This window comes from Brienomyrus brachyistius, chromosome 2 (genome assembly GCF_023856365.1).
Source record: "Brienomyrus brachyistius isolate T26 chromosome 2, BBRACH_0.4, whole genome shotgun sequence".
NCBI classification, from domain to species: domain Eukaryota; kingdom Metazoa; phylum Chordata; class Actinopteri; order Osteoglossiformes; family Mormyridae; genus Brienomyrus; species Brienomyrus brachyistius.
Window position 1 is genome coordinate 31,473,816 of NC_064534.1, and position 27,460 is coordinate 31,501,275.

The 27,460-nt window shown below is 44.9% G+C and overlaps 2 protein-coding genes and 1 long non-coding RNA gene across 3 annotated transcripts; 2 read left to right on the forward strand and 1 right to left on the reverse strand.

The window, feature by feature from the left end:
- Positions 1–16: 16 nt before the first annotated feature.
- On the forward strand, positions 17–8,780 carry rnft2 (ring finger protein, transmembrane 2). The gene is made up of 10 exons (XM_048988212.1): positions 17–324; positions 657–734; positions 936–1,432; positions 1,527–1,603; positions 1,756–1,856; positions 2,259–2,412; positions 4,794–4,943; positions 5,263–5,328; positions 7,039–7,140; positions 7,539–8,780. The coding sequence occupies exons 2-10, from the start codon at positions 688–690 to the stop codon at positions 7,671–7,673; spliced, it is 1,329 nt and encodes a 442-aa protein (XP_048844169.1). The 5' UTR covers positions 17–324; positions 657–687; the 3' UTR covers positions 7,674–8,780.
- Positions 8,781–8,789: 9 nt separating this feature from the next.
- Positions 8,790–10,126, reverse strand: LOC125716018 (uncharacterized). Its single transcript, XR_007384241.1, has 2 exons — positions 9,702–10,126; positions 8,790–9,418 (listed from the first exon to the last, which is right to left on the reverse strand). It is a non-coding gene; the product is annotated as an uncharacterized LOC125716018 (long non-coding RNA).
- A 437-nt stretch (positions 10,127–10,563) lies between these two features.
- fbxw8 (F-box and WD repeat domain containing 8) lies at positions 10,564–26,404 on the forward strand. Its single transcript, XM_048988201.1, has 11 exons — positions 10,564–11,054; positions 11,141–11,245; positions 11,635–11,799; positions 11,893–11,981; positions 14,277–14,434; positions 16,404–16,600; positions 16,942–17,154; positions 22,691–22,818; positions 24,698–24,871; positions 25,256–25,372; positions 26,083–26,404. Exons 1-11 carry the CDS (start codon positions 10,713–10,715, stop codon positions 26,246–26,248), a joined length of 1,854 nt encoding a protein of 617 aa, XP_048844158.1. The 5' UTR covers positions 10,564–10,712; the 3' UTR covers positions 26,249–26,404.
- Positions 26,405–27,460: the final 1,056 nt, after the last annotated feature.

A 27,460-nucleotide genomic window follows, 5' to 3' on the forward strand; every position in this document is an offset into this window, starting at 1 on the left:
GAGAGACTCGATGGATAGCTTGTAAAACAAGCTAAAACGGTGCCGATTGCATGTCCTTGTAAAACAGTTCGAATAATACAATAATTTATTGCAACGAGACGTTCTGCAGCGTTCCAGATAAGGAAAACAGCGCTATCATCCGGTTAAACGCAAACTTTTTCTTGACCCGGAAGTACTTTCTGTTTAGGGCTGTCCTAATGTCAAGTCTGCAGCGGCTCTCGTTGTGCCGAAGGATTAATGGGTTTTGGTAGAAGGAATAACAATAAAATACAGTACACGCTAATGCGCGACAGGGGATGCACTGACAATAGCAACATGATATCGGTAAGATGTGCTTTTCATCTGGGTTTAGTTTAACCTGCCGTTAGTTAGATTGTATTTTAAACGTAGACCTATAATAGTGTGTACCGACTTATGTTCTTATTGGTGCAGAAGGTGCCGAAATAGAGCGAGGTGTGCATTTCTCAAAACTGTAAAATGATTATATAAATGTTTATGTACATGAAAATAAATACACCTGAAATCGATTTGCCTTTCGCGTTATTAATGCGTGTCGTTATATGTATGTTAGGTATATTTCACCAGTCCTTGCGGTAACTGCCAGCTAAAGCTACACCGCGGTGGTCTGACACGTTTCCTTTCCGTGGATTCCGCAGATCTGAGTCCAGTGGCGATGAGCTAGATGTGATGCAGAGGAGACACAGCAGTAACACCGATGGCATGCCCCCTGAAAGGTTTGCTCTAGCCCATTTTGTCCGTATGTCGCCAGCACTAGGCTAGGAGACACTTAATATATTTTTTATGAACTCCTGGTTATAAATTTTCATCGATTGGCGTAAGCAAGAATAGAATACTGTATAGCCCCGTTTAAGGATCTAAATTTAATGTTATAACGTTTGGCTGTGGGATTCATCTATGTTTTTTTATCTATTTAGGAGCAGGAGCCAGACAATGGGGTCAGAGAGCAGTCTGGATGAAGCTGGGGTGTTCGACTGCCTGAAATCTGACCCCTCACCCCAGCAGCTCTTCTCTGGCCTGGTGGGCGTCCCGTCCGCCAACGTGGCCTCTGTCCCCTTCCAGGCAGCCGGCTTGGTCCTGGGCTCCCCGTCCGAAGTCTTCATCCAGATGGCAGCGTCCTCCTCCCGGGAAGAGGGCTCTCACCGGCCAGAGAGCAGCCCCTACCTGCCTCGCCCCCCCCAGCCACACCTCCACCACCACCACCATCACCACTACCACCAGCCTTCCCAGCACCGCTCCTCCTCGTCGCTGCTGCACGCGGCCGACCGCCATGGCAGCGGTGACGACGGCGGAGACGACCCCTCCACCCCGGCGCCTGCACTGTCCGAGCTGCGAGCTGTTGTTTCCTGGCTCCAGAAAGGCTTCCCCTTCATCCTCATCCTCCTGGCCAAAGTTTGCTTTCAGCACAAGTTGGGTAGGCCCCCTCCCACCTGCTGCTAGGCCTGTTGTGTTTTTTGTTGTAGACATGTCTAACCTTGTTTCTCGGTGTGTGTGTGCACACATGCCAGGCATTGCTGTGTGCATTGGGATGGCAAGCACTTTCACGTTTGCCAACTCGGCCCTCAAGCACCAAGTGTCGTTACGGGTAAGGCCGGCTGTGACATGCAGGGAGGGAAAGAGGGACCAGAAAGCAGTGGCTAACCAGACAATATGTGGGGTATTAATGTCAGACTGAACTTATCTTTATTGCTTTGTTGTGAATGTAGCGGCAGCTATTTTGGCTTTTGTGTTGATTAGGAGAAAAGGTCTGTTTTTGTCACGCTCTGGATTCTGGCATTCCTGGCTGGGAACACCCTGTATCTATATTACACGTTTAGCACTGAGGAATTATACAACAGGTAACTGAACTTCTACATTTCGGTGTAGCATGCTGAGCATGTTCTCACTTATAGTACATATAGCCATTTATATTTTACTTTTCATCATCTCCATATGTTTGTTTATTCAGTTTCGTGTGTCTTTTTTCTTTTGCCGTAGGGATATTTGTTTTTTTTCTGTCAACTTTTTCTGTGAGTATTTTGTTTTTTATTCAATCATACTCCATATTTTCAGGTTCTGTGTAATTCGGTCAAACGTATAAAGTTATTGATTTTATTTAAGTGATTGATACATCCTGTAAAGTATGAATCTGGATGCACAGATATTGGAATCACAGATAGTGTGTTTCTTTAGGTCAATAATAATAAAATAGTTTCATGTCATGTGACTCGGAGCTGACCTGGAATTCCCCCCCCCCACAGTTTGCTCTTTGCCAAGCCAAACATGGACAGCTTTGATTTCTTTGACCTGATCTGGGTGGTGGGGATCACCGACTTCGTCCTGAAGTATTTCACTGTTGGGGTCAAATGCCTCATCTTGTTTCTACCCAAAATCCTCCTTGCCTTCAAGTCCAGGGTATGTTTCATTTTGGGCTCTCAAATCGTCCCGTCATAATAAGTGTATGGATGTATTTGCCTGCAAAACCTCTGGCCCCTGTTATTAAGAACTATTTCTGTATTTCCAAATTCTTTCTTTTATTTATTATCCGACCTCTCTAACCAATACTATGGGAGGTTAGACCCGTCTACCTTATTAACATTCAGAGACAGAAATACAGAAATCGATAAATGAAGCAATGTAGAACTACTGAATCGTAGATATACAGTTCTGGAAAAAAAAATTAAGAAACCACTATATTATTTTAAAAAATTGCATATTTAAATCCTGGTTCTGCCGGCAGAAGGTTACACTGCGAGGCAGGCTACTTCCAGGCCCAAAGTTTCTAAGACAGCAGTACACAAGAACAGTGTGAAGCAGGAGACACTGGGAACAACCAGATACCAGCCAGGTAAACTTATGACAGTTTCTCATGAATCGGAGGATGACATCAAGTGACCTTCAAAAGGAATGGGAAACATTAAGTGCAGGTGTGATTTGCACTGCTAGGGTAGTTTGTATCAGGCTCCTAGAAGCAGGACTGAAGTCCCATAAAGCAAGGAAGAAGCCCTTCATTAATGGGAAATAGAGAAGAAGCAGGCTGCAGTTTGCAAAAAAATGTGTATTTTACACAGATGCATAACCCTAAACCGAGAAGTGAGTAACACGGAAATTTTTGCTGTGGTCTCTTAATTTTTTCCAGAGTTGTACATAAATGAATAAATGTAATAGATAATTATGTTAATTACGAAAATGTATATATGTATTTATTTATGTATATATTTCATGAATTATTTGTACTTTGTTTATACTTAATTTTATATACTTAATATTGTGGATACTGAAGAAGAAATATCAAAATATTGTGACAACCCACTCTGTTGCGCATAAATTTAATAGCCTAGTAGGCCAATAAGTTTATTAATGGCAATTCGCTCCCCTAGAAAATGGGTTTCTCTTCACAGGTACGATGCCAGACTACCAGATATACGCATTCGTTTCTTAGCACAGGCCTATTACCTGTATTTTACAGCCGTTAAACGAAAGTATATCCGGCCAGTCGCTTCCTCCTGAGAAAAAAAGCGCCGGGGTTTCTGCGATGTAGCTGAGCTCATCACTCCCTCCTTCCTTGGGGAGCCTCCCGGTGAAATCACCGCTCCCTGGCAGAGCCATTACGGTGACCCGGGACCGGAGCTGCCTGCCCATCGGGCGCCTGGCGCTAGCTTGGATTTGCCTTACTTCCTGGAAATAATAATAATAATAATAATAATAATAATGTGTAGCGCGCGCAAGACATTTCCGGATGATTTATTACCGATGCCGAATTTGATTCTGAATTTGCGTATTTGCAGTTTGTTAATTATACCTTAGGAAATACCCGGCACCTGCTTTCATTAACTGCAACACGCTGCGTCCGTTTCTCTTGGGACGCCGGTAAACGTTAGGCTTTAGATAGATATTTAGGAGGTTAATGAAATCGCGATTTTGCGGAATGATGCCACTGCTTGCGGACCGGCAGCTCGGTTTGCGGAAATACGGGGTGAGGGGGTCGCAGAGCCGCCGCTGGCTGGAGTCCAGGTTTGGCAGGAAGCGGCGCTCCAGGGACGTAGGAAAGGAAGATAAATTGCCTGCTCACGGAGGTCGGTCCCCGATTCTAGCTGCTAGCAGGGCCCAGAAGAAGGTGATTAATTTTTGTCAGGTGAAATCCAAGAATTCATTATGCCTGATGAAGCCCAGGGTGTTATCCGTACCCTCAGATCCCGTATCCACTTCACGTAGACCACAGCCAACTGTTGTTAAGGGCTTTTCTGGGCTGGTCTGCTTATGGTTGACCGAGGTTTGCCGGCGCTGGATAGTGGGGTGCCCTCTGCCAGTTTCCTTACAGTGCTGGTAATTGCCTCTGTCTTGATGAAGCTGCGAATCGTTTGGCTGCTGGAGCCGTGCCATTTTGGAGCTGCTCTTTGGTGTAAGATATAAAGACTTCCCTGCACAGAGAAACAGCCTCTTGAAAAGCCTGGTGTCCCCCCACCCCACCCTCCATCTGCTCATACAATAATATTGCGTGTTGCAGCATGGCTATTTTGTAGGATTTATAATAATTTGGCCACAGAGTGTGTTGATGCACTATTCCCTAACCCATAGTTTGTTTTCTTTTCATGTGTATTTCCCCTATGACGAAGCCAAACTGGGCCTTACGCTCATTACCGAAACCAGAAACCCCCCCCCCCCCCCCCCCTTCTCTTTACCATTCCAGTTGGAGCAGATCTCTGAGCTATATAAGTGGGAGTGCTAGGGAGAGTTAATTTCGAGGTACTCCTCTTGTGCGTCTTTGGTTTCACGTCTCCACGTTCCTCCTCCAGGGGAAGATCTACTTGGTGATTGAAGAGTTCAGCCAGCTCTTTCGGGCTCTGGTGCCCATCCAGCTGTGGTATAAATACATCATGACTGAGGACCCATCTGGCAGCTATCTCCTTGGGGCTACCCTCATCATCATCTACAGCCTGTGCAAGGTACCAGGGTGATGAACCCGATGACGACAATGATGCGTGAAGCGACTTCCCAAGGACACACTTCGACATCCTTCGATATACTTCACTATTTTATTTATAGTGGTTATTTTACTTGTTGCACAGACCAAAAAACTATCTTGAAAGACATTTTTGTTGATATAGTTGTTGAAAATGTCTTTGTTCTAGACAAAGGAAAAGACTACACAGTATTTAAGTTTCTGAATGGTATAATGGCACAGTGTGGCTGTATATATATTTGTATATGAATGTCTGCTGATCATATAGAAGGTCACACTGATGGATGTCTTTTCCCTTGCAGTCTTTTGATGTCTGTGGACGATTAGTGGGCATAAGGAAAGCTCTAGTGATCCTGTGTAGCTCCCAGGTGAGAGAATCTGCATTTTACATTTTTCTGGTGTCTCCTTTGAACGGGCGAAAACAAAAATTAAATGAATCAGTTGATTAATCAATTAATTGATGTAAATGCGTTTGTTATCTTTTGTGCGGGTTACAAACCACCTCCTGTATAGTACAATAGTCCCCCCGTGTCCGTAGGTGATGCATTGCAGCACCTTCCCCAGACAACCAAAAACCACCGATAACAGCAAAACATATATAACCCCATATATAACATGATTTTCATGTACATACACACAATAAGACATTATAAGAAAGCGGTAATAATAAGGTAATACATTATTGTACCGTACTCTCTCTCGAAAGAAAAGGGATTTTGACATTTCAGCCTAATCCTCAAGAGACTGGAAAGCAATGAAAAAATATGTATCAAGGGATGACGGAGCAACGAAAATCATGCATTATATACCCCTCAAATGATAAAGGAACAATGCATAGGGCACTGTTCACATTTTACAACGATGCATGAAAAATAGCAATGAAAAATATCACGTATCAAGAAAACTAATGAACCACTTCTGGAATTTTTCAACATTTTTTATTTTTTTTTTGTATTGTGGTGAATCACGGATAACTGAAACATTGAATATGGGGATCTCACTTTATGCATAAACCATTCTGCCAGAGCTCAGGGTTTATGGTACCATGACATGGTGACTAGTGTACATTTTGATAGTGACATGTGAGTGATCTGGTTGGGTAGTATGGAGATTTTTCACCTACGGCATCAATTGGATGAGTTACTGTATAGCGATTCAGTGCTGCTCGATTACAGGCCTAGAGTGTGTGCGTGCGTGTGTGCGTGTGTGTGTGCGCACTCCCCCATCAAGTCATCATATCTCCTTCAGACCTTTAAGCAACTCCCTTCACCTAGTTGCTCCAGGGATGCTGGTAGATCCTGCTCTCTGACCCTGGGCTTTCTTCACTTGCTGTAATTTATAATGATAAGCTGTCTTCCTGCATCCTTTGGTACCAAGAGAAGATGCTAAGCTGCATACCGGAGTGCTTGGGTTCAGTGAAGGCTGGATAATTCCACTGAAAAGTAGAAACTGGTCAAATTTAGCAAGCAGGTTATTTTAAAATATTGCTTCATTTGCCAAAAGCACGACTCCACCAAAATAAAGGAGACAGACTCACAAGTAAACGTTTCTGTATGGCAAGGTACATGCTAGTTTGCTGCGTTAAATGAAAGTTTCCAAGTGTCAGCAGGATAATTAAAGAAATAGATAAAAATACCCCCAGTATCAGTGGGTTTAACTTTCTGCTGAGCTGTCATACCGTGGAACTCTGATCTCTCACACTTCCTGTGTGTTCCTTGGGCTTGATTTTTAAAGATTAGGGCATTTTATGCACACTGCTGTGTTCCATTACAGAGGTTTGTTCAGGGCTTACAATGAGATTTCAGTACATTTCATTTGGATTTTTTTTGTGTTTTTTTTTACGAAAAGAGATGCAAAGAGACGAGAGATTTTATATGAATAGTAAATATAATAGCATTTGATATAGGAAAAGAGAGGCAAAGATTTTACGTTGTTGTCATTGTTTGTGTTTCAGTTTATGTCATTTGTACAGCTGCACGTTTTCTGAAGCATTTCAGGTGATGGTTAGGGTTCCCTGCTGGGATAGAGCTTGTGACATTTCATGAGGTGTGGTCAGGTGACCTCTGTGTGACCCTCAGGGTTTCGGCGTGAGAGCGAGCAGCCAACAGTGTAGTGAGGCGGGGGACCTCTGTGCCATCTGCCAGACCCAGTTCCGGGACCCCATGTCTCTGCTGTGCCAGGTAGGTAAGCCCCCCCCCCCCCCCCCAAGGTTTAACAGTAGGGCCTTCTGGTTCCTGGTGCCTGCAGCCTTAAAGATTAAAGTCAACATCACCATACCAATCTTAAGGCCCTAAATCAAGACCAGAAAATAAAGTACAGTTACATCTGTCACCCCAATATATGGGTGTGATAAACTGTAAAATGCATGATGTTGTGTGAGATGTATTGAAGGAAAACTTAAAGGTTCTTAATACCTCTGCAGATATATTAAGTAAAGCAAAGACCAGGATTTAATAGTCTTGTATTTGTCTAGTTTTATGTGAAAGTAGAAGCTGATTGTTTAAAGAGGTAATATCAGAGTATCCTTGCGTGTTCATAAGGCTGCATGTTGAGAACCCAAACCGCCTGTCTGTCTCAGCACGTTTTCTGCGAGGACTGCTTGTGCCTCTGGTTCGAGCGGGAGCGCACGTGCCCTCTGTGTCGCTCCTCGGCTGTCGAGACCCCGCGTCCCTGGAAGGACGGCACCACCTCTGCCCACTTCCAGGTGTACTAGCCCGGCTGGGAAGTTCACAGCGACAACTCCAAGAAGCTGCCTTTCGGGTTTGTGTTCCAGGGCCGGGCATTGCTCGGCAAACCCTTCCGTGGAAGACCAGTAAGGTCGACCGGCTGAAACTGAGCTTAAGCGTTTTAAATCCTCAGTGTTCACTTCATTGTGTGTTTACTGTGTGTTTGAGTAATAATGACAAATCGATCGAGGCTGCCCTCTAGTGTTTCTGAGGCTGAAGGACAAGTGACTTAATATCAGCATAAAATCATTACATCACACTAAAAAAATGGAAGGGAGTTCTGGAAATCAGGTACTATTACTAAGACAATGAATTATTGTTGACTCTGAAGAGAAGTCAGTTATGTGGAATATGTGATTTGTTTTCTGCATGCTGCTAAACTGTATTCTGCTCATTTTAAATGAAATTTCTCAAACGGGGAAGTGTAATTAGAACACCAACTGAAACTGTAATATTACACCTCTATTTAAAATATTTTGTGTTGCTTAGAAACGCACTCAGAAAATTTGTATGGAAAAGTTTATTTTCTAAATCTGTCACAGGAATCACAAGATTTTCGTTGAGGAACAGCAGAGAGCACATGTGTAAAATCACAAATTCATTACTTGTATAATATCACAATTCTGCAATGATACAAAAACATTATAGCTTATGAAAAACTTACATGCTTGTAAATGCATCTTCCCCCCAAGATTTAAGGTAATCTACCTTAACACTGTTACAAAAGGTGAGCTCAAAAGCTCTGTATACAAAACTTTTAGAAAATAGAAAGTGAATTTCGCATCCTCTCAAGTTTGCCACAGAGCATTCTCCATTTAGAGATTCAGTGCTTTAATAAATATCATTGCTCAGTAGTAAAAATGACTGTATACTGTATGTGTGGTTTTCGCTTGCTGCTGTCTTCAGATAAGATTTGCTGGATAAAATATATTTAGTTAGCTTATTTCACAGGCCAGAAGTACAGTGAAATGTAAAGAAAGAGCATTTGGTAGGAATAATAATAATAATAATAATAAAAAAACGTTCCTAAAGAATGTGTTATACGTTTCAAATATTTCCCTTTTTAAAAGAGAGAACTTCATTTTCCCCCGTTGTTTATGTACAAAAAAAAAAAACAGTATACTGGATGTAAAATCCTTTTCAGAGGTCAGTTATATAAGACTTAATCCTAAAGTGATATTAGTGAGTTTTTCCCCTTACCGAAGTACCAAGGGACCATGACATCAACTTACTATTCCCGGCATTACGGGTGGTTTCAAGTCATGTATAAACAGCGTTGGGTCGAAACCCACAAGCTTAAACCACCAGTAACTTGAAACACATTTAGTTGTAGTACAACAGCAAATAAATAAGTAAATCAAGGTAGTGATCAAGTAACGGAGAAACGACGCGTGTCCAGTGCGTTATAAACTGCATTCATAATGCACACCCAACTCTTTATCAAGAAGAAGCTCTGCAACTTCTAAAAGAAATACTCATACGAGAAACAGAGAGATTGTCCTATATAGGTTTATACAAATGTAGTATAAGCTTGGAAGTAGTACCTCCCCAGCGGAATGAAGCGCTTTGGATGCATGGGAAGCGTCTCGCTTGGTCTGCGCAGGATTGCGCTCCCCCTGCGCAGGCGAAGCCGCTGCAAACTCGCTTCCCGCTGGCACAAGTCTCCCCCAGTGCAAATATCGGGCTGTCCGATGCCCATCTAGCTCCTCCATTGGGATCCTGAAGGCACCATCTATAAAGAACAAGCATTTTTTTTCGTGTTAGGCTACAGACAGATCTGACTGTTTCAGCCTTCGGTGTCGTCTGCGGGATACTTTACCAAGTGCGTACATGTTGGCGCACCGATCTGTCAAAGGTATCGCCATGACGCTATTATAAACAGCGCCTGCTGCTTGTTTCGTGTTGGTTTTTAAGTCAGAGTAATATATCAATTGCACGGCCGATGCGAGGAAGTTGTCCCAGGTGAGGAGTTGGGAATGTCAGCATTACCTCACTGCGTGACCCGAGTCTCTTACCTGTTGCTGGTCTCATGCAGAAGGACACTGCGCCTACAGGTGTCGCTTTCTGACAAGCAGCAAGAGGGCCGCTATTTGCACGGCCGCGCAGGCGGCGAACAGTCTCCGAACCGGGACTCTGTTGTTTCCCGGCGAGTCCTTGCTGCTCCTCCTGCCGCCGGTCGCCCTGCTTTTCTCCAGTTGGTCTCCGATCCACCTCAAGCGAGAGGCGAGCTGCGCCCCGGTGCAGGACTCCAGTCCCTGGGCGCTGATGGAGTGGCCCGCCGGAGGCAAAGTCTGGTCCATCGGGAGACAGCACATATTTCTTAATATCTCTATATATTCGTTTTCTTTTCCCCTCCCTTCGCACTCTTTGTGCAGGAAGGAGATCCCCCCTTAACTGTCTGAATCAAATCTTCCCTGTGTTTGTTTCTCTCTCCTCTATTATTTATTAAAGTGTCACATGATGTGGGGTTTACATCATCTTTTCCCAAAAGAGAAAGGTAATCATTAACTCTTGAAGCGCTCGCCTCGTCGGACAAACCCCTTTGTCATTCTGATACAGGTGGAGCGACGGGATATGATTTAACGATCTATGCCTTAAGTTAAAATGGCAAGCTACATACATAAACCATCACTGCCTTTGTGCATATATCCACGATGTTACTAATATTACATATAATGGCTATTTTCGCTTTAAACCGCAAAATTAGTATGCATCAGAAACGACTTTATTCAGAAACGTTGTTTTATTTTACGAAAGCAAACCAATAAATGTTTATAAACAGTCTTTGTTCAATACTGATATCATACATGACCAGTTTAATACGCAAATGCGGTATGGTTTTAATGTACAGCTAATAATGCGGAACAATTTATAGTCCAACAAGTGTTCCAGTCGGAGAGCTTTAAGGACTGGACGTATTTACGGAACACGGCTAATGCTAAGTAGCTAATCCATCGTTTGATCTGTGGTCAAACGGTAAATATGATCGCATTTAGCGTCGATTTTATAGTTTTTTAACGCATGACATGGAAAAGGAAGATCTTGAAGCGTTCCTAGAGCGCTGGAAGAGGGAGCTGCTATACCGGCCGGCGGAGCGGCCTGGTGCTGTAAACGGAGTTGACGGGAACACGAATGATGGCGTTAGGGAGCCGGGAGCTGATGGACGTAGCTGCCTATTGCCGGGGGAGACGCGGTCGGACTGCGCGTCCGCGGCGGCAGACCCCCAGGAGGGATGGGTTAATCCGCCGAGGTATGAGACCCAGGAATCAACGAGCCGGAGGAAGAGTCAGAGGAGCAGCTCTGCGGAGGAGCCTCCATGCAAGCTGCCCAGGAACGATGCTTTAGTGCAGCAGCTGATCCAGGACCTGGTGAGACGGTAGTGACATTAAATAATCGAATCTTAGTAGTAAAAGTGCAGTGATCGGTGCTCCTATTTAAGTACTCAATTTTGCAGAATGAAATGAATGACATTCCATTCTTTGATGTGGATCTGCCTTATGAACTGGCGCTTAAGATATTCCAGTATCTCAACAGGACCGACCTGGGACGGTGTGCTCAGGTAAACCCGATGGTTTCATTTACAATGCTTTATTACTGCATGCACCGTTGAGTGCAGTTATATCAGGGTTGCCAACTGTCACACATTTGGCATAACACTCTGGCTTTCAGACTCTCACGCAAGAACTGTTATGTCAAATCTTTATTATTCCATTATAATTCTGAAATTAGTTGCATAAAAAGTTTTGGGGCAGTTTGCAAACCCTACATATTGTTTACAAGGTAATAAAACTGTTACACACATGTAAATGCATGTGCATATGTGTGCAGACTTGTCTCTAATTGAAAAATGTCATGCCATCCAGCTGACCAAAGTTGGCCACCCTGGTCATATATGGCAATTATTTTTTAATTGTCATTAGCCCTGTTGCCTTATTGTTGCTGTTATAGGTAAGCAAAACGTGGATGGTCCTAGCTGAAGATGAGGTCCTTTGGTACAGGTTGTGTTTGAAAGCAGGGTATCACAGTGGGGCTGGTGTTAATGACTCCCCCTGCTGGAAGAGCACTTTACGCGACTGCAAGAAGACTGAAGACACTCTGCGCTACAACTGGAAGGTACAGTAGCCCAGACTTGTTGAAAGTCACAGAAAAATACTGGGTCAAGACATGCGCGGACCTAAATTATGTCATTTTTTTCCTGATCGATAGAATCGCATCGGCACCATCAGTAACCTTCAGTATGAGCTTGGCAGGGTCCTGTGTGACGTGAGTTCCTGTGATGACCTGGTCATTGCTGGGTAAGGGGACACACTCTGATCCTGTCTGATTGCTCAGCGCATGGGTGCCGACAACTTATTCTGTTGATTTATGGTATGGCGAAGGAGACTTTGTCTCTCAAGAACACTAGTGCTGAGGCCCCATGTTACATACAGATTTGGAGAGAGGATAAAATTATTAGTGGATGATGCTTGCATGCCACCATTCTGCCATTGCTCCATCTTCATTGGCTGCTTTCCCAGCTGTGGCGTCAGTCACCCAGACGTAATTCCTGGGAGCACGAGGCGTGAGGCTGGAAACGTTGCAGATGGGAGAGCGGTCAATCACAGGGCATGTACGCATGTTTTCTCACATGGTCATAGGCGTGCACTTTTTGTTAGCAAAATGATCGTCAGAGCAACAAAATTTAAAAGGAACGAAGAGCACCAAACCGCTGCTCCCATGCATGCCACCATTATACACACAATAATATTAGGTACAGCTCTGGAAATATTGAAGACACCACAGCAACAGTTTTAGTTTCACTCATTTCTCAATTTATGGGTATGTGCCTGTGTAAAATACACATTTCTTTGCACACTGCAGCCTGGTTATTCTCTACAGCATTTCCTATTGATGAAGGGCTTCTTCCTTGCTTTATGGGACTTCAGTCCTGCTTCTAGGAGCCTGATGTGAACTGTCCTAGCAGTGCACTTCACACCTGCACTTACACCTGTTCCCCTTTCTTTCTGAAGGTAACTTGAGGTCACCTTCCGATTTATGAGGCACTGCTGGATAAGTTAACGGTCATCTCTGACATTAGAATGTCGCTTATGCCCTCTACCTGGCTGGTTTGTGGTAATTCCCAGTGTCTCCTACTTCACATTGTTCTTGTGTACTGCTGTCTTAGAAACCTTGGGCCTGGAAGCAGCCTGTCTTGCAGTGTAACCTTTTGCCAGCAGAACCTAGATTAAACCAGGATTTAAGAATGCTGATTTAAAAAAAAAATGTCTCTTAGTGCTCTCTTCATTTTTTTCTATAGCTGTTGGTGTCTGACACCCTCTATTGGCGTCTGAAGTTTATTTGGTAGAACTTACATAATTCCTAACAGCACGGAGCGAGAAAGTCTGGTGTTTATGTAGTTAAGGACTGGTCAAAGCTGAGTATGACTATAACTCAACAGCATTGGCAGTCATTGGGGTGTTTGTAAGCTGTATCCTGTATATGAAATATAAAATGGAGTGGAGGGTATTTGTTAAACAGGCCCCCCCTTTACATCCTGGTGGCCATCTGATCTGTGTTTGTAAACTTAGAGCCTGGCACTGTGTTTTTTTAAATTTTTTTGGTTTACTTTAGATGTCTGGGGTGGGGGGGGGGGGGGGGGGGGGGTTGAGGCCCTTTTTTCTGCTTAAGGGACACAGCAGTTAAAATTGTGAGGAGGGGGGAGGGGGAGTGAGGATGGGGAGCTGTGGCTGAAGGTTTCCGCTGGTAGCAGCTGCGTCCTGCTTCCAGCAGTCCAGCCTGTGTTGCGCTTGAGTCCGGTCCAGCGAGGCATCTCTCTCTGTGCCCGAGGCAGCTGGGGGGGGCATGGGGTGCAGCCACGCGGGACTCGGCCGCCAGCCCCTTTTCCGGAGAGAGGTATCGAATGCGTGGAGCCCGAACACACACACAGACGCGCGCACAAAGACAAGACAAACACTTGAAAACACAAAAGAAGACACAAAATGGACCAAATGAATTACCTCACTTTTTTAATGCTTGGCATGGCGAGGAAAATTGGCGTGCCCGCTTTGTTCGGCTGTGCTAATGTAGCATCAGCTTGTTTGCTATGTAAATTTGTCAGCGTCGTGCGAGTTTCTCCCGTGCCGCTGGATTGGCAGCCGCCTGGAGTGGGCCCCGCGTGTGGTGCCACGGGATTGGCTTGTCATGCCTTTGTGTCTGAAATGAGCCCGGCTCCTTCTCGGGAGCAAAGAATGAACTCATTCTCGGCACCATTCAGCCATGCTTTTCTTCTCCCCCCCCTTTTCTAATGGCTCTGGGGTCTTACGTACCCAAAATTTTGTCTGATGGTTTTGTTCAAAACAAAACAACGTATGTGACCAAAGGAAGCATACAGGTAAACAGTACTGTAAAAATTATGTTGTCACAACCAGATTTTAATTGTGTAAAATTTAAAATTGATTCGGTTAATTTTAGTGTAGCAGTCACTTGCATATCTCATGATGATCTTTGCACCTACAGATGGTCATTATAGAGACTGAACACATCAGCAGGGACAAGGGTGGTGGATGTGTTTAGACGTCCGTGACACGCCCGTGTCCCCTTGCAATGTGCAGGTACACCTCCGGGGACATCAGGCTATGGGACACCCTCCACTGGGACTCCCGCACCTCATACCTGCGGCCCAGTCATGTGATCGCCGGGGACGGCCCATTATCGCACGTCAGCCAGGTGAAAGTCAACGAGGTCGTAGCGGTGGCTGCTTACAAAGATGGTGAGGGAGTCTTTCTTCTTTTCTTTTCTTTCTTTCTTTCTTTCTTTCTTTCTTTCTTTCTTTCTTTCTTTCTTTCTTTCTTTCTTTCTTCAGTTGACTATAGTACCCCTCTGCTGGAAATAGCATGGACCCTCTGAAGTCACCACGTGGGTGATGACCTGTGTCAGGCTGGTTTTAAACCACCTTTAACAAAGATGTCAGTCGCCGTTTGGGTCAGCTGAGAGCTGCTGTTTGGTAACTTCCTTTTCACCTCATCGGCGTGTATTAGATGGCCGGATAGCTAACCCTCTCTGTGTGCGTTTCGTGGATCCCGTCCAGTAGAAGTCGTCCAAAGCCTGGAGACGGAACACCTTTGCGGGAATGGAAAGACACGGTGTCTTGTTATCACATAATGTGTCGATCGGCTGCCTGTAGCCCCCTGCTGCTATGGCAGCGACCCGACTTGGCCCGGTCCGCTGATCATCGCTCTGGATCCACCTTGTTTCGTGATTTATCTGTTTACGAGTGACGGGACGACTCGGCTTCCTCTAACCGTCTGTGGCTCCGCTCCGGATGGGCGGTCCTCCTCGTCGGCCTTGGCGGAAATGAAGGCGCGCTTTCGGAGTCCTGCCCAATAATTAATCTCGAATTTTCAAACTAATGCTCTGGCAAAAAGCGGAGCCCCAACCATATGGAACGGCCGGCCCGGTGTGCCAAATTATAACCGGCCCTGGATTCTGTCAAGACAATTTATCACGAGTCGTTTAATCACGTTCGGCTGGGTTTAACAGTTAACGTGCTTTGCAGTTTTGTTTATGCGCTGCAGAATCTGGGCCGGACATGTGTCACCGAGCCTTCGGTACACCGTCACCGGAACCTCTCTCATTTATCTTAAATTTAATCAGGCGGCCGCTTGGGAGATGAAAGGCATTAATAAACAATGGCTATCAATTGAAAATTTTCAAGTTTGGCCCGATTCTGTGAGAGAGGTACGTACCTTGAGTTACAAAAGCAAAGCCCAGAGGGGTGGTGAGAGTTTCTGAGACGTCATCTTCTTTATAATTCCCTGCCAACACATTAATTGTGATGTTTGCATCAAACAATAACTGACATTTCTATTTTGCTATTTTTCCCGCCTTAAGGAGTGTTGGTAACCCTTTTGTTCAGTCTAGAGCCCTCTCCATATTTACATCATCTGTGTGTTACAGGATGTAAAAGGGTATAGCTTTCTGGTATTAAATGTGGTATCAGTGTTGGTGTCGCAGAGTTTAAATATGGCCACTGGGGGCATCACATCATGATGTGTCCAGTAAAATGGGGCAGCAAGTGAAATGGTTCATAAGAGAGCAGACTCCCCCACCCAGAAAGTATGTTTGCTCTTGTAACCTCTCCGTCCGACTCCGGCTGTTTGCCGTCTCTGTAGAATAATTTAAGAATCACATGTTTTGTGTGCAAAGGCTTGTTTATGCAATGATGTTCGGCATAGACTCTTTGAGATGCCTAATGATAGCGCTTAATTAATTCCCTCTAGGATTTTTCAAGCTTTGCTTAATATGATGTGCTATTTCAAATCGTCTTCACAATATTGTATTCAATTGTTGGAATATTAATACAATTATAGTTTCGACTGGGTTTAATGTATATTTTTAATGATAATATTTAAAATAACCACAGGCCGTGGAACACTAGGGTTGGTTAATTTACACGAATAAACTCTATATTGTCATGCCTCGCCTTAACTTTAGCCTGTCCTTCATGTGTTCTGTTTGCATCTGGGAACAAACTAGTCCTTACCACCAACACCTCTTCCCCCATTATACAACGTAAACTGCTCTGCTGTCATTGAAAGGTTAAGCCCCTGGTGTATAGGAATAGCAATTATTCATATGTGGTTTTTCTGGTTTTACTGGGTTTGCCCCAGTCCACCTCCCCCCCCCACCTGTCCAAATGACTCTGAGGCTTTGACGGTGTTTCTCCATCTGTGTTCAAGGCCTCGTGAACGTGTGGAGCACAGAGACTGGTCAGGAACCCATCCATCTTTATCAGCACTTCCAGAAGGTTCAGAACGTGGCCTTGGGTTCGGAGGGCGCCGCTGTTGCGACCGCCTCCGGCCCACAGGTCCGTGTGGATGGTCCGCTGGATGGAGGCTACTGGACGACGCTGTGTCAGGCCGAGCTTCCCAAACCTGTGAGTCCAGCACCAGCCTCCCAATTCTACCATTAGGCTCTATCGCGGTTTCAGACCATAATAACCTAGAGCCAGACTTTAGCTGTAACTTTAGCTTTAACTCGGGTGATAACCAAACCGCAAGCTGGCTGAGTGTTGAATGCTGTAGTAGTGTGTGTGGTTTATGTGCGAGTCTTAATCTGTTCCTTTGAGATCATTCTGGACTGTTCTGTGTCTTCTGCCTCACGGTAGTTGTATATGTTTACCCACAATTCTGCTCTTCTGGGCTTTCTACTCAATGGGGAGAGAAGGTCTCTCAAATGACTCCATTGTTTCTCCTTGCGCATCTCCTCTGGGTGCAGGTAGAGTCTCTTCTGCTTGTCCCCAAGCGGCAGGAGGCCCCCCTGGCCGTGGCAGCTGCCGGGGAGAGCGTGTACCTGCTAGGGCCGGAGCGGGAGCCCAGCCTGCTCCACTCGGTCTACGGGCACCCCATCACCTGCTTGGACGTGACCCCATCACACGTGGCTCTGGGCGTGAAGAGGCACGGCTGGGCCGTGAGCGACGGGGGCAACAAGGTGGGTTGGACGGCAGTGGTCACGCGGCCCCCTGCTATGCTGGAGCTGCTGGTGCAGGCCTCCAGACTGTAACCAAAATGCATCCATTTATTGAGAGTGTATGAGTTAAAATATCATGTCGTCGCATCTGTGCGAGTGAATGCTAATCATTAGGATGTTTTGCTCCAACACAGGTACTGCGTTAACCAACTGTGATTGAAAGTGATTTTTTTTTTCCTTCTTCTACCCTGGCTTAGTGCACTTAGTTAATAGTACTGGAGTACATATGCTTTCACGCACTGAAGAAAAGGGAGGAGGCTGATCTAGAGGGAGAGCCAAAGAGAGGTCTCAAGACAGACACAAGTGATAATGACAGTTAGGTTAAAAGCCAGTGATCAGATTGCAAATACAGTTACTGCATCAAGTCTTGAGTCACTGTCAATTTTTCATAAATACAAAAACTAGGATCGACAGATTGGGACAGTTATTCATCAGCATGCAAGGTCATTGATTAATATCATGCTGCACCAAAAAAAATACACAGAGTGCAGCCAAGTTATGTGCTGGTGCAACCAACTGAGAAAGTTGGTAGCATGAGTGGTACCACAAAAGTTAGTCTGGAGCCTTGCAGTGTGCTGTGCGCCCCTATCCCAGAGGATTGTGGGACGCTAGGGAATGGGGACCAGGCATAGGAATATCTGCTCCCTATGGAAATCGCACATGATTACCCCAGCAGTGGTCCATTCTTACATTCCCTAAGTGGCTGTTTGTTTCACCTTTTAGCGCTCTCCCAAACGATGCTGCATTTAATCATCCCGAAAGCTTTATATAGCTCTTTCTGCATCCAAAACCTCATTACTGCCATCCCATTAATGCAGATTTAATCACGATTACATCTTTCACCCTTGTCGTAAATGTGGGGGTCCACAGACCCTTTTGGAAGCATAGAGACGACCAAAGCACTCTATTGTCAGAGTTGATCCTGTGCTGTCTGTCCCACAAAGAGACATCATTCCCGAACCTCACATCCCGAGGCGGGCATTCCTTTCAAGTGAAGGTGAAGGTGACGCCGCCCTGGTGGTGAGATGAGAGGCCCCAGATGGCGTCTGTGCCATTAAATGGTACTTTGGTGATGCGGCCTTATTGGCCTCGCATCCTCCAAAGCTTTTGTTGTTGTTTGTCTTCTCTGGGTAAAATGTCACGCTGCCAGATGCTGCTGTTCGCGTCTGAAGTGAGCCTTCTCTCTCTCTTATTGTCTGCCCTGCATCGTCTAGCAGTTGACTCGCAAATCTGAATCGTGAGCAGAAGGTTATGGGTTCAAAGCCTAGAGGGAGGGGCTGTCATTTTAATGTCTTTTGGGTGTGTGTTTCATATTATTGTTGTTTTCACTAATTAATGTGTTGAGACACACACCACTGACACAATTACCACTTTAGATATGAGTGTGATAGGTGTGAAAAATGCTGAAATAATTGGTTAGCATCGACTGTCCGGCTGAATCTAAAGTACTAATTAAGTGAGATTTTAGTGTCATTTCACGGAAGCGTAAACATTTTGAAAGCTAGTTGCTGGTATGAGCTGTGAATTAGATGTATTTTTATGCTTATGTTAATGGTAAGTATTCCAGTAAGATTTATATAGCCACTCTGAACTCTTTTACTGATCCATCTGCTGGTGAGTGACCTGTGTTAGTGTTGGGCGGTATACCGGTTCATACTGAAAACTGTTTATTATTATTGTTATATGATTTTTTTATACCGTAACACCGGTTTAAATAGCCTACACAATGTTTGGAATTTGCCGCAGCTGGAAACTGTTTAAGGGGGGACCTTGTATTAAAAAATAGTATCTGATTAGATACTCCTTTTCTCCATTATTGATACCAACAGCACGATTTTTGCCTCATTCGCCACACTTCACACAGCACCACTACAGCGCAGGCGCGTGTGTACGCACGCGTACGCACACAATCACGCAGCCCCTCCCCGCCTCTGTAGCCGCCGAACGCATTCGCTACTGGTTAACGCACACATACAGAGTTGGCCGAACATGCCATATGCTGCAGTTTAAGGCATTTCGCAAGCTGCTGTAGTAAAAAAAAAAACGCATAAGTGCCATTTGGAAGTATTTTGCAAACGAGCACGGAAGGCTAAGGATGTCGATAAGCCTCTATGCAAACAGTGCTACAAAGTTATGGCGACGGAGTCAAGTAGCACGTCAAACCCTGCGAAGCATCTTAAAGACCGACATCCCGATCTTTATGAGAAATTTCGCGAGGTCAGTATAGCTCTCATTCCAGCAACACTGAACTATTAAACACATCAAAAATGTTAACTTGGTCAGTGCGCACCTTAACATTAGCCGCTTATCTATAAGCAGTTAGCCAACAAACACTGTAGATGTATGTTACCATTAAAGTAGTGGATAGGCACAGTGGCTAATAAACTTATGTAGTTAATGTGGGAACAATGCAAAAATGTAAAACGTATAGTGTAAAATTCTGTAAAATGTGGTAAACGCCCAGTCATTCTTAAAAAAAAAAAAACCGTTGTATACCGTGAAAGCGATATATCTTTGAAAAATACCGTGATATAAATTTTTGGTTGTACCGCCCAGTTCTTGTGTGTGTGTGTGTGTGTGTGTGTGCGCTTGCGCGTGCATGCGTGGGGCTTTAGTTTTTTTCTGAAGGAAGATTGGCATCGGGGCTAAAATACTTGGGGCTATAGCTCATACCTCATGTCATTCATGGTTGGGACCAATGTTGTTATTGTACACTAAAACTGAAACGAAAATGGATACTAAATAAAAGAAAAAAAATGTGAAGTGAAATAAAAATGAAAACTATATTAAAAAAAAACACCACCAACATCTTTTTGCTTTGTTTATCCACAATATCTCCTCTTTCAAATGATGCTGTGGCTGCTGAGCTGTCCCTTTCTTCACCACCACTTCAGTGATTATCACTTCCATGATTTACCATAACAGTAGTCTGTGGCGCTCAGCTAACCAAATGTAATAACTATAAGGATATGCTGAATTTATACAGGTTACTCATTTTTAGGCGTCACAATACACATCTCGTGAATTTTTGCCTACTACAAAATTTGCTTACTGAATTGTAGGCGAAAATAATGCCCATATAGTGCTGGAAAGCTGGTGTACATTATCTAAAGCCCATTAATAACATATAGTTTGTTGTCAAAATTAAATTAAATTAAATGGCCTATTTGATTTTCTGGAGGAAATTGTACAGATTAATCGACCAATTGGTAAAATAGTTGATTAATTAACCAATAGAAAAATACTCATTAGTGGCAGCCCCCAAAAAAATCAATATTAAAATGAAATATATGTCCCTGTGCATTGTGTAGGCAGTCAGTATTTTAAGTCCTCAGCCAGATTCTGCCATGTCTCTCCTTGTTATGCCAAATCATTACCTACCTCCCCACCCCCGCCACCACACACACACACACACCCATCTAATTAATGCTAGAGATGAATTCATGTCGGATCGATGGAGCTGTGCTTCTCGACTGCGGGTTCCTGAGCATTTTTTAACAACGTTCGTGCGCCGCGAGGTGAAGCGAAAATTAGCAGCCGGGCTCGGGCGGGGCTGACGCGCAGCCGAGTGTGTTTTTCAGCACGTTTAACGAGACGCCATATGCCTCATTAAAACGTGTTAAGGTAATAAGAGCCGTCTCCAAGAAGCACTTCTTTGTGCAGCGAGAGCGGTGTGAGTTATCTTTACGGATAAACGGTTTTGGGGGATGGATGGATGACCAGCTGGTCAGCAAATGGACACGCACGGGTTACCAGAGTAGATTTTACACAGTTTTGACATACACAGTTGTACTTAGCACAGTGTGTGATGAAATGCTTGTTTTCCTATGTCGAAGACTGTCGTGACAGGGGACATGGATATAAAGAGACAAAACATTAAGCAATAATTATAAATAACCAAAATTAGTGTTCATGTAGCAGTGTAGTAGTATCATGACCGGTGTGTCAAATGAATAAATGTTTATATGTACAGTCGCAGATGACATATTTGCATAAGACCTGGGTGTAATTAACAAGTGAGATGAAAATGGAAAGAGGTGACATAGCACACTCGGAGATCACCCGGCACGATCTCGCTAGCTGTGGTGGTTTATTTGTAAGATTTGGTGCTGCTGGTTCCTCGTGTGAACATGAAGATTGAACCCAGTTTTATATTCATATCGCTGCCGTAACAGATCGATAATGGCATCACGCCTTGTCTGCGAAGTCCTCCACTACGAAGACCCCGTTAGTCTAGTGCAGAAGTTCCTTTAAGCTTGAAGAGTGGTGCTGTGCTTGTGGAGACACTTGTGGGGTTTGGGGCTTTGAATCTCATCTCTGCTCTGTGTATGTGTAACTAACATTTTTGTATGAGTGTGAGCCCTGTGAAAGACTGACACTCCATCCAGGGTGTTTGCCTGCCATGCGCCTTGTTTTGCCTGGGATAGGCTTCAAGCCCTCTGTAACTTTGGGAGAAGCGACTGGAACATGGATAAATTGCCTACATATGTACATGAATTGAATCCATTTACTAACGCAGTTTTGCTCCCTGAAACTGTCCTACACTTTTAAATATGTTTATTTGTATTTTATTAAATATTGTTTGGATTAATGAGTGCACCGTATCGACATTTTGTTTGGTTAGGCAGTCAGGATTTGCGGTAAGAGCAGGAAGCATCCCCTTCCTGGATTGGCCCACCCCATCAATGCAGCCATTTTGAAGTCCTGTGGGTTATTTGGCTTGCCGTGGTGCAGCACACGGTTACATCAAACCGCTCCAAATGTGACACACAAACAGCTGGCACCGTCTCAAGACTGACATCATGCCCAATGGCGGCCCCCATCCCCTTCCTTTGCGCGCTCGTTTATTTTTCCGCCATTCGCTAATAATTTGTGTCGCATCCCCTTTTTTTTGCTATCCCATTCTTCTGTTCTCCATTGTTGGTTTTTTGGACTGTGTAAAAACAGAGAGACAATTCATTTTCATCCATATGAAGCTCGGAATCCTTCCAGAAGAAACTCCTGGTGCAAATACAGACATGTCTGTCCAGATGACAGCAGGCTGAGTGCATGACTTTGAATGAAAACAGCCGTAAAACTGACTGAGCATCATCTACCAGTTTGTACTGTTATGACATTGCTGACAAGGGAGAGACCTGCTGATTAAATTAGTCTCCTAAGTGCCAGAACATTCCAGTCATTAAGATGATGGTCTTTCTGTATGATTTACTGTGGTACGCCCCCCACCCTCTGGCTGTAGAATAAGACAACTGTTCTTTATTTTTGTTTTCAGGTGTCATGAGTCTAGTTGGACAGTGTGCTGTCCTGCACATCCACAGGGTTCTTGTATACATTTGGTTCAAGGGTTTCTGGGAGATTTGTAGGTACTGGGGGGGTGGGTGGGTGCTTAGTATATGTTACATAAGGGCTTTAAAATGGCCTTCGGTATCCGATGTGATTTTAGTCTGCAGCAGCTGGTTGCCTTTCGGAGATTTTGAAAGGTTGCTCCTTTTCCCAGATCCAGGTGTACAGCTTACTGACGGGCCAATCAGAAGTGACGGTGGGGAACGCCGTGGGTGACTTTACCTGCATCAACCTGAGGGACGCCCCTAACCACCTACTAGTGTGTGGGAACAAGGACCAGAGGTACTGTGTTTCTGTAGCTGCTAAGCTCTACCAATACAGCCCGTGGCCCCTTGCTTTCTCTTTCATGTAGCCCAGGAGGCTGCTTCCCGTTCTACAGATAGGGATGTAGGCACCTTTAAATCACAGGAAGAGGAAAAGGGGAAACGTCCACAAAAATCGCGTGACCTGGGTTTAACTGGCGCCGAGTCCACGCAGAAAAAAGCGGCGAATCGAACCCTGGGAGGATGGGGGGGATTGGGAAACAAAAGAGCAGAAAATGGAGAAAAAAGGAAAATAAATAAATGAATTTGCTGCAGCGCGGAATCCAAGTGGCGCTCAGGCGGATTGAAAACTCATTGCTGAAAGTGTTTCAATTTTGTTTCTTTTTTTCTTTTATAATGGTTTCTTTTCCCCCGTTCATTACCTTTGGGGGAGACGAGGTATGGCTGGAACAGAAAAGCGAGACAATCTCTGTCCAGCGGCTCTGCCTTCAAGCTCCTCGTGCCCCCTCACATCTGCAGGCCGAAGAAAAGAGCCCACCCCTCCCCCCCAGCGCTAGTGACAGGAGGCAGGATGGCGTTTGGCAGAGATGCTCGCTTGGCCTGCTGTGGAGGACAAGCCACCTCCCCCCAAATGTATTGGGGAGCCAAAGCTGGGAGACCCTGTGTCGCCCTGAAATGGGGGCAGCTTTTAGTGATCGTCCACCTTCCCTGAGCAGGCGGATTAAGCACGAAAGCCCCCAATTCCCGCCCCCTTTGTCCATTTTACTGATTGCGGACTTCGAAGCCAGGTTAGCCTTGGCCATTTGGAACGGCTCTTAGACGAGGAACAAAGGAAGACGAGGAGAATGGGTCTGAGTCGCCATGGCCTTGAGTCGGAATGGCCAAAGGCCAGGGCCAATTTGCGGTTTGCCGTTATGTCGGTCTGCTTCTTTCGCTTCCTGACTACGCGTGACAGCTCCGATAGGGGTGGCTGTTAGGGAGCTCAGCGTGAAGCCGTGTGGGCATCGTCTCAACAAGGAGGGAAAAGGGACACAAATGAGCCCCACAATCACGGGAGACAAAAGACTCGCTGCCGACGGCCGAGCATCTCAGCGGTAAAGTTCTTACTGTGCCGCGCGCATCGGTGTCTTGACTGTTGGACATTCCTGCCATTAATAGCCATGACGTTGATTCATAGCAGGCCGTCTGTCCATTGTCAATGACTGTGGGGTTTTTTTTTCTGTCGGAAAACTGTCTTCAGCTATAGCTACCCTTTGAAGACAAGAAGCCTCTCGGGGCTGCCTGTCACCGTCTTGTGCGGGAGAATCGTTATCTTGATTAATGAGAAGTGGGTTGTTTACCATCATGTCGGTGGAAATCGGGTTTCGTCGCAGCGTTAGATTTATGGTGGCGAGACTAATAACTTTTAACCCCCCCTCACCCCCTGCTGTCCTTTCACAAAGTGTGCTGTCCTTAGGAATCGCCCCCCCCCCCCACCACCCCCCAGGGCGATTGGGAAGCCCAGCATTCGCTTAATTTCTTAAAGCAGAAATTAAATCTTAGTGCCACAAATGAGATTAGTTTTCGGTAATGAACTTTGGAAGGCTCTTTGCTTGAAGTCATTTTCTGGCGTCATGGCTGTCCAATAAAAATTCATGAGAGCAGATGGGAGGCAAATCCATCGAGCCACTTGTGGCTCGTTTAGCCAGCGTCCTTGGTTTGGAGCCCTGCTTTATTGACACTGGAGATTAGCCGCTCCGTCCGCCCACGCAGCCCATGACATATATCGCAAGTCGTATAAAGATGACTCAAGCAATGAGCTGATGTCCTCCGAGTACCTGCTGACTGCCCCCTCCCCCTAACTAAACCCTCCATAGCACTGCACTCAGCATACCCCCTCACGCGGTTGGGTTTTCCAGGGTCCACATCTTCGACCTGCGATGCGGCTCCTCTGTGGCATCGCTGTACGCTCACCAGCTGGGTGTGACCGCCGTCCAGGCAGACGACTGGAAGATTGTGAGCGGTGGTGGAGAAGGCCTGGTCTGCGTCTGGGAGATGAGGATGAGAACAAAATTGTGGGAGATGCACAACAGGTTAGGTCAACCGGCCAAACTATTAGTAATTAGCTGGTTAATTAATTAGAGGAAATTCACTATCATTGTGTTATGGTAGGGGTTATTTCTTACACATCACATCACAGCAACAAAACTGGCTGCAATTAACCCTGTAAAAAATATAGAAAGATTTAACATGCCAATAACTTGAACCAGATGGTCACAGATCTCGTAAACGCAGCTAAATCGAACCCTTCCTGTTCAGGCTGTAGCCCAGTAACCTTCATGTGATGTCCATGAAGCCTGTATGTGTTGTGTCGGACTCAGAAGGCAGCGTGCCTGTCGTTCTGTGGGAGAACCTGTAACCAACCCGCGCATTCTCAATCTGTGGTCCTGGTCTCCGCGCCCCCACCCCTGCTGCAGGCATCCCGTGAGGCATATCAGGTTTGGCACCAGCCGGCTGGTGACGGCCAACATTCCTGAGGAGAAGACTCCCCGAGGGGCCTGCATCACTGACGACGACCTGACTGCCCACCGCAGGTTACTGACCCGCCTGCTATCTTCACTGTGTTTCTGAACTGCTTGTTTGCTCACGCTACTAACTTTCTAGTCAAGTTACTGCCCAATAAACCCTCTCTTATGTCCTTGTGTACGGTAGCTTGAACGTTTCATTCATATGGAGTGTCCTCTTCAATGGAAACTCTAAATATTTCATTATAAATGATTTGAAAGTTACTCAGGAGACTCTAGGACGAATGGACATCATGTAGCATATAGCATGGCACCTGTAGCGCCCAGCCTTGTACCGTGACTCTCACCAGGATACATGGATGCCTCTAAGAATAGCAGCTTCTGCGGTTGTTTTCTTTACAGCTAGAGTTGTGCAGTAGTGCTTTGACTCTTCGCCTTACTTTGACTCACCACGCCTATCCTGGTCCTTGCATGTTTAATTCCTTTATCCTACCTTAAGTTATAACTTAACCAAAACGTAGACCTTTGATTTATACCCTGGACTTGAACCAAAGACCTGCAACATTTAAGAGCTCTAAGAGAAAACTCTGCTGCATACATGTTTGGTATCCCTGCTCTTCTTCTTAATGTTGAGTGTCTAGAATCCGAAGAGATTCCCAAAAACGGAAGTGTTTGCCATGACTTGATTTGCAGCCAGTGCAGCTGTACAAATAAGTAAACCTGTGGTAGGTGATGGTTGCCAAACTGAATGTTTGCCTTTCGGTTTGGACCGATTGCAGGCACAGGGGTGTGGTCTACCTTTACGACTTCTCAGAGGACACCGCCGTGCCGGACCATGTGCTGCCCATCTGTCGCTCTGACTACACAGAGAAAGCCGGTTACAACTACAACATCGGTCTGGCTGTGCCGTACGACGCCATCGCAGGCCCTCGCGCTGCCCTGTAACGTCACCACGGTGACAAACGGAGGCTGGGTGCCGTGTTGGGACAGTATATCCTAATATTCATTATGCTGTATTTATAATAAGTTATCTTTTTATACATATGATGCTTTTAACAGTGATCATTTTCAACATTATATATATATATATATATATATATATGTATATGTATATATATATATATATATATATATATATATGTATATGTATATATATGTATGTATGTATGTATGTATATATATATATATATATATATATTTTTTTTTTTTTTTTTTTTTAATTTTCCCTCCCACATGCCTTGTAAGATAGTGTAATGAAATGTTGAAATGCATGTTGCATGTACAAAGTTTGATCAGGTACATGTAAACCAAGACTCAAATAAGGACGAGTTCATGTTCCAGATGCAAAGTGAGGATGGAGTATAATGTGGTCTTTGTAACCTGCTGTCCCCTTTCTCCTGGAAGTGATACATATACCCCTGTTATGACAGTGGAAATGTAAAATATGTACAAAGTTGATTGTATATTTGAATTTCTTTTCCTCTCTGTTATCGTAGTTAGTTGAAGTGAGTTTTGATTGAACAGGGTCGTGGTAAACATCACACCTGAAGCATTTTGGCTTTTCAAGCTGGATGGATGATTTTTACTTCCGACAGAGGGATGTCCCGATCCACTGTTTTGGCACCGCGATCACCTGAGTAAGCCTCATGATTCCGCAGTGTTCTTCCTTATGATTTCTGCAGGTGCCTAATTAGACGCGCTGTTGCTGCCTCCCCTCGAAAGGACGGCACTGTAAAAATTGCACGCAGCGATTGGGCTACATTGAGTTTCCAATTTAAAGAATTTCCTCCCGGCTGACATCTTGACAGTTCGTAGTTTCAAGAGCTGTGCCACTGGTTAACTGCAGCTTGTGACAGAACCTTACAATCTCCTTACAAAAACTGATGTAAATTAACCGGCTGTGGGAAATTAAATAGATCAGGCTTTGGACCTGGCTGCAGTAGCCAATACCAATCAATTAAAAAAATGCCTTAGTTGGCCGATAATTACCTGTCCGTACTTATTGACATACATGCCATATGCAGTCCTTCAGAGGGTAAGAGGCAAGCTCACTGCCTCGTACACACTGGAGGTCGTGACAGTGTGCTGAACAGCTGATTGGTGGATGGGAGTGATCTGAATTTTGTTGGGAGTGGTTATGTGCTTCAAATAAAAATA